General features: G+C 39.8%; 1 protein-coding gene across 1 annotated transcript; it reads left to right on the top strand.

Moving 5' to 3' along the window:
* The first annotated feature begins 1,692 nt into the window (after nucleotides 1–1,692).
* Nucleotides 1,693–5,794, top strand: LOC101573470 (granzyme H-like). The gene is made up of 5 exons (XM_012513409.2): nucleotides 1,693–1,747; nucleotides 3,832–3,979; nucleotides 4,459–4,612; nucleotides 4,762–5,016; nucleotides 5,687–5,794. Exons 1-5 carry the CDS (start codon nucleotides 1,693–1,695, stop codon nucleotides 5,792–5,794), a joined length of 720 nt encoding a protein of 239 aa, XP_012368863.2.
* The last annotated feature ends 918 nt before the right edge of the window (nucleotides 5,795–6,712 follow it).

Genomic DNA, 6,712 nt, shown 5'->3' with positions numbered 1-6,712 from the left:
GATACTCACATATTCATTTTTATAGCAGCATAATTTATAACAGTTACATCTTGGATGCAACCTAGGTGTCAAACAAAAAATGGAGAAAGAAAATACGGTATTTGTAGACAACAGGCTTGTACACTTCAATAAATATGAATGCACATGAGTCATTGGTAGAAAAATGGATGAACCTTGAGACCATAATTTTAAGTCAAATAAAATATTCATGCTAGATTAAATGTCACATGATTTCCCACATATAGAAAACCTAAAGTACAAATAAAATAAAGAGGAACAAAAAAGATAAATGAAGAGAAATAGAGAGACAGACTTTCTCATATACGAAGATGACTAACACATAGAGGTATGGAAAAGAGGAGGTGGGTAGAGGACTAATAATAAGATGTGTCATGTATGAACTCCCCATGATTGTAATCATTCTCTAATATGAGTGTTACTAATAACCATTTTCTTGATTTAGGGAAACAGGCAAATAAAAACAATTTTGCCTTTCTACTCTCTAAATGTTCTTACTGAATGAATACCATGTTTATTATCAGAAAAATAAAAAAAATATTATTTTAAAATATTTTATTATTGGGGAAGATCAATTACAAATATGCAAAACTTAGACAAATGTTCATGGTTCTCTCTTTACAAGGAAGATATTAACATTGGAATTTTGTCTTCTCAGTGAAATAGGCCTTATAGAACAGCATGTAAAATATACACTCAGAAAGAGAGCTCAAATCACACAAATTCAGATATTTAGACATACCACAGTGCATCAAGCAGCCTGGACTTACAGGATTAAGTCCTGTGCTCAGAGGCACAAATACTATTGGATAACTTCTTGAAGGAATGAGGAACACACTTCCTAGGGCCCAGGAGCAGACCTCAGAAGAGCTCTAAAGAGAAGACTTTGATGCCCAGACATACACCTACATCCCAAAGTCAGTTGGTTCTAGTGGAATCCACACTGCCTACACAAAGAGGTGGGAGTAACCAATGCCAAATCATAAAGGGAACTCTTAGGGTCCACAAAAATTTTGTAATTTGGACACATAAGTGACACATGCAGAAATTATGTTTGAAAATATTGAGAAGATGAATCACATCATACTAAATATTCATAATAAAAGAAAATGTGTTTAGGAAAGTCATTAGGTAAATTTAGTACATGGTAGCCATGATTAATTATTCGTCAGTATATCATATCATCATGGGTTCCATGAAATTGAGTTGCAAGGACACTGTCACCTTCAACAGATGGATAGCTCTCTCTTCAATGGGCTTGCTCCTAGCTCAAGAGAAGGACCTAACTCTCATCTGCTGCAGAACCCATCCTTGTTGACCTAAGTCCCTGATGCTGTAAATTTTGTCACTGGGAACCCAGAAATTTGAGGCTGTCAGCCAATATCACATTCTTCTGACCACACCTTACACTCTTAGATTAGTCTTGTTGGCTGGGACAGGCAATTTGTTCTGAATCATCAGCTGAGCTCACTGTGTGATTCTCACATAGAAGAAGTCATCAAGGGAAGCATTGGGAAGTGCATAATTTCTTAGGTACCCTCCTACTGTTTAGCATCACAACATCAGTGGAATCATAACTTACCAAGCTGACTCCTCCTCCTTCCTCTCCTGGAGGATAAAAGACATCAAGTACAAAGCTTCAGAAGCTCTCATCCTGGAAGTCCTCTTGGGAAGATGCTGTGTATCTTGCTCCTGTTGGCCTTCATTCTGACACCCAGGACAAGGGCAGGTAAGTTCTATCTGTACCCTGAGAGCCACAACCCCATTCTACAGAGGATATGGGTAGCCTGTCTGTCTAAATATCTCTGAGTCATCCCTCTACCTGGATAACTTCATTTTTTAGTTTTTGGGATTCTTGTTTGCTTGTTTTTGTTTTAAATAATTTTATTGAGAAACTAATTGCAATGACACAGTTTCAAAACTGATAACCAGCATTTTCAATAATTAATACATTGCATATTGTTGTCTTAGTGGTTATTCATTGTACAAGATGCAGACATTATATGATGTCCAGAAACACTATTAGAACAAATCTCTCTATTGATTAAATTAAGAGAAAGTAGCTATATATCTATTTTATTTTTAAAATACAGATACAGAAATGGTCGTTCATTTGTATCCCCCAATTTGTTTAGTTTTGTCAGAAAAGGGTATCCCATTCTCAATAAATATTGTAGGTGCATGAATTCAGCAAAATATTCCAATATACTCCAGTAGTTCATTATAGTATTGGGGTTTCTGTAAGAGTAGCAATGTCAGAAGTTGTTGACTTGAGCCTTTTACAGCTCAGCATATTAATATGGCTTTATATCTTATAATCATTTTTAAACTTTTCTGCTGGATGGTTAACACAAATATAAAGCAAGACCTATATAACAAGAATTGTATCTTTTGTATCTGATAAGGTCAGTCAAATCCACTCAGGGTTGTCCTAAACCTTATACCACAGTTTGTAGATCTTTTGTCAGTGTCTACCCGGATAACTTTGAGTGAGAAATCAAATCCCACAAGTGAACCCCAAGCATGACACTAGGTAGGCTACCACAGAGTGTTGTCCACCAAAGTCAGGACACACTATCCCTTTGCTAGGGCCTTCATTTGTCACTGGGAAAGTGGGTCTTTCCTCAAAGTGCATGCAATGCATTTTGGTAAGAAGTTGCAGGAGACTATATCAAATACTCTCAGAGTGGGCAAAATAGGGCTGTCATCAACACCTGCAAGAAGAGAGGCACTGCCCCCATCAGCTGCACAGCAGAGATGCCCAGAGCTCAGTGAGTGCAGAATACAAGGAGTGATTCTTATCATAACTCCACTTTTGCCTTTCCTCAATGCTACACCCTTTGTCCAACCCTGCTTTAACCCACAATCCTTACTGTCTCCTTTGCTTTCCATATGAGCCACACAGGAGACTCTAACCTCCCTCCCTTGCAGAATTCCATCAGTAATGCCCTAGCAACCTTCATCCAAGTGAGTTTCTGGACCTGCCCCCTCACATAGCCAATGAACATTTCTGAGGCACCCACTAGCTGTCAAGCTTTAGGAAAGAGAATGAGACAACATCTAGAGTACAGTGGAAGTGTAATACCTACCTCCAGACATCAGTTAATGACAATATCTTAGCTATTCTTTTTATTCTCTTTTCAGGCTAAATTGAAAATTAATAAAAAGGACAAAGAAAAAATATTGTTTTAGTATAATGAAGAGTTAATATTTAGTTGTTTGATCAAAATTGCATCACTACTTCTGGTAATCTGAGCAACAAGTTTCAGGATTGTAATATATAATTAATGTGCTGGAGAGATAGCTCAGAGGAATCAGTGCTTGCCTGGCAAGTACAAGGTCCTGAGTTCAATCCCTGCTACAAATAAAAAAATAAAATAATAAAATAAAATAAAACAATATATAGTGTAAAATCTTTGGTAATTTCCTGTTCTTGTTTTGAAATTCTGCACAACTTTAATCACTTCGTGTTGGTTACTTTTTGTCTTTGTTCCTCGTTTTTGTTTTTCTTTCTTACTCTTTGAAATGAATTTTTTTTAAAAAAGAAAGAAAAGTCATGAGAGGAGTCATGAAAAGCCTCTGTGATTTTATTACCTCCAAACAAGTATGTTCATCATAAATTGAACAGACAAAAAGGATTTTGAGACCAAGACATTAATTCCCCCAATATGGAGAAAAAGCTAAAACTCCCTCACCCAGATTCCTCCCAAGTGCATTGCATCCAAGGTGGCCAAATTCCCAGCAGTTGTGGAGCCACCAAGTAGACTCTCACACAGTGACTCAGCGCCTTCTCATCAATGTCTTTTCTTTCAGGGGAGATCATCAGGGGACATGAAGCCAAACCCCACTCCCTGCCCTACATGGCCTACATTGAGTTCACCTATGCTACAGAAATATTTGCCTGTGGTGGCCTCCTGATACATGAGCAGTTTGTGCTGACAGCTGCTCACTGTTTTGACAGGTGAGGAATGAAAATCTGCTTCTCGGAGAAACACTTCTCAGAGTCCCTTTCTCCCAAGGAGCTCACTAAGCACATGCAAGCATATAAGCAGGAGCTTCCTTTTAGGGTGAGAAATGGTCAGGGGATCCAAAGGGGAGAAATTCAAGTTGACATCCATGGTAATGTTGATATACAAAAGACCCTGGCAGATACACCTGATGTATTAAGACTTAGGAGAAAACCTTTGTGTAAGAATGTAAAGTAAAACAATTTTATGTGATTTCATGGAGTTAACTGACCCCTTAGAACTCCTGGCACCATAAGTCCAAATTTTACCCTGTGTTACTAAGAAGAAGAGGGCATAGTCACTTGGTCAGGTGGCTCTCCTGTCATCTGGAGCACAGACATATACCAGCTGTAGTATATGTAATGTGTCTACAAATCCTGTAATGGGTCCTCTCAGGCTCCACATTTCTCAACACACTATCCTGTCTGAGCAGAGATCTGGAGTCACAACATGAAAAAACAATCATCTTACTGGGGGCTCACAACATCAAGAAACATGAGAAGACCCAGCAGAGCATACTAGTTAAAGAACAATTCACACATCCACATTACAATCTTCCAAACAACAATGACATCATGCTGCTGCAGGTAAGACATAGCTTCCTGTTTCTCTAGCTCTGCTAATACAGAGTTCCCCCCAATGAAATGCTGTAGCTTTCCTCTTTGCCATCATGTCCATCACAGTGTCCAGGCCCAGAAGACATAGGCTGACCTGACCCTTACTTTTGTCGTATCAGCTGAAGGAAAAGGCCAAGCTGAGCAAAGAGGTACAGATTCTAGAGCTGCCCAAGCGAGAAACCCGTGTGATGCCAGGTGACTTGTGCCAGGTGGCTGGATGGGGACTGATAGACCGAAAGACTTTACCAGACACACTTCAGGAAGTGGAGATGACAGTACAAACGGATAAAGAGTGTGAAACCCGCTATGCCAATTACAACAGTGCTACTCAGATGTGTGCTGGAGACCCAAAGTTGAAAAAAGGAGCCTATGATGTAAGACTGGGCATTTGTCACTGTTGGCTTTGGGAGAAAGGGTTTTTGGGAAAGATTTAAGAAAAGGACAGCCAAGAAGCAAGACCAGGAGAGCCAAGAAACATGGCTTTCTCAGCTAGGAGGCTGTGTTAATTTTCGCTAAAATGGGGAAAACGCAGTGGTATGAGGCAGGAGGTAACTGAGGCTTCTACCACTTCTCCAAGGTAACTCTAGTGAAGAATGCCCCTCTGGAATCATGAGTTCACAACATATTGCCTGAGTTCACATCCCAGGCTTAAGAAACCATTCCTAGGCTTCACAGTAATTATCCAATTGGCTTCTCCAAGCTACCTGACTCTCTTATTGAATGGGCTTTTGCTCCCTGTTCCAAGTCAAACACACTCATCTGTCTCCATGTCTTTAAATAGTAGCCTGAAACCAATGGTCCCACAAGACTCTACATGGATGAGGGCCCAGGATATGGGTCAAGGAAAAATAGCTGATCCAAGAGTATAAGTTAAAGTGATAACATTGTTCATAGTCAAGGCTTTGCTGCTAAGGGCCCAGGGTCTGGCCTTGCCTCTCATTTCTTAGCATCAGACTAGGAGTATTACTTCAACACAGGTTTGTGATATCAGAAGGGACAAGTCCAGGAGGTGTACTGCTTCACAGTCTCACTCTTTACTTACAGGGTGACTCTGGAGGCCCCTTCATTTGTAATAATGTTGTTCAGGCCATTATCTGCTCTGGAAACACAAAAGGGACTTTGTACACCAAATTGTCACCTTATACAGACTGAATAGAGAAAACCATGGAACATCTCTTACTGCAGCAAGCAAATGAAGCCTCCTCTTTGAGAAACCATCAGTTCATGGCCTGAGATTATAATAGCTGTAGAGAAGATACAAGCAAATAAATAAATATCTCATTGCAGTAACTAGGTTGGTTTCTTATTTTTTCATTTGCTTTTCTTCACATAGACTAACTCCAAGCTATTTTGGCAAGAGATACAACTGTGGTGATTTCAACCTCTTAACTTCCTGTTCCCCTTACTAACTTCAAAATCCCCACTCTTAAGCTGATAACCATTTCCTTCTATTATACTTTAGTTTCCCCAAACCCTTCTCTTTTGCAAGGATAAAATCTAAGCAACATCAGAAGAAAAATGTGTGTAGCACTTCTCCTGGGTCTTAAGGTGAACAAATTGCCTCTTAAGGTGCCACATGGAAGAAGGGAAGGGGGATAATATCATGGGTGCTCCGTACCAGTCAGGCACCTCTCACATCACCACTCAGTCCCATCATACTGAGTAGGAGAGGCTCTTCCTGATCGTGATATTTTTCTTCCACAGTTTTACGGAGAAGAGGCCATGTGGCATATCCTCAGTGACTCTTCCTTCTCTTCTGCAAAGTTTTTCTTTCTCATTTCTCTTCTATGACCCAGACTAACCTATGCTCTTAGACACCAGGTGATAATTCTATTGTTTGCTCTCAAAGTTGTCACAGCCCACCAAATCCTGTCCTCCTTAGGCTACAATGACTTAAAGCTGCTCCTCTCTGAAATGCTCCACCTAGGACATCCATGACCATATGTGGTAACAAAGCCCAGTGAAACTGGAAATGGTAAACGTTTTCCAAGTTTAGTCTCTATTTCCCATTGCTCCATAAGGCCTGTATCTATGGAAATAAAACATGTTACTTCTCTTCCTACTTGCAGG

Source organism: Octodon degus, unplaced genomic scaffold (assembly GCF_000260255.1).
Source record: "Octodon degus isolate 3935 unplaced genomic scaffold, OctDeg1.0 scaffold00935, whole genome shotgun sequence".
NCBI classification, from domain to species: domain Eukaryota; kingdom Metazoa; phylum Chordata; class Mammalia; order Rodentia; family Octodontidae; genus Octodon; species Octodon degus.
The sequence above is the reverse complement of the archived record's forward strand: the minus strand, read 5'-3'. Positions and strand labels throughout refer to the sequence as shown.

Excerpts from the sequence above, each read along its gene's own strand:
- LOC101573470 (XM_012513409.2), top strand. The coding sequence starts at position 1,693 with ATGCTGTGTATCTTGCTCCTGTTGGCCTTCATTCTGACACCCAGGACA. Across the intron at positions 4,613-4,761 it reads ATGACATCATGCTGCTGCAG|CTGAAGGAAAAGGCCAAGCT; the intron begins GTAAGACATAGC and ends TTGTCGTATCAG. Across the intron at positions 5,017-5,686 it reads TGAAAAAAGGAGCCTATGAT|GGTGACTCTGGAGGCCCCTT; the intron begins GTAAGACTGGGC and ends CTTTACTTACAG.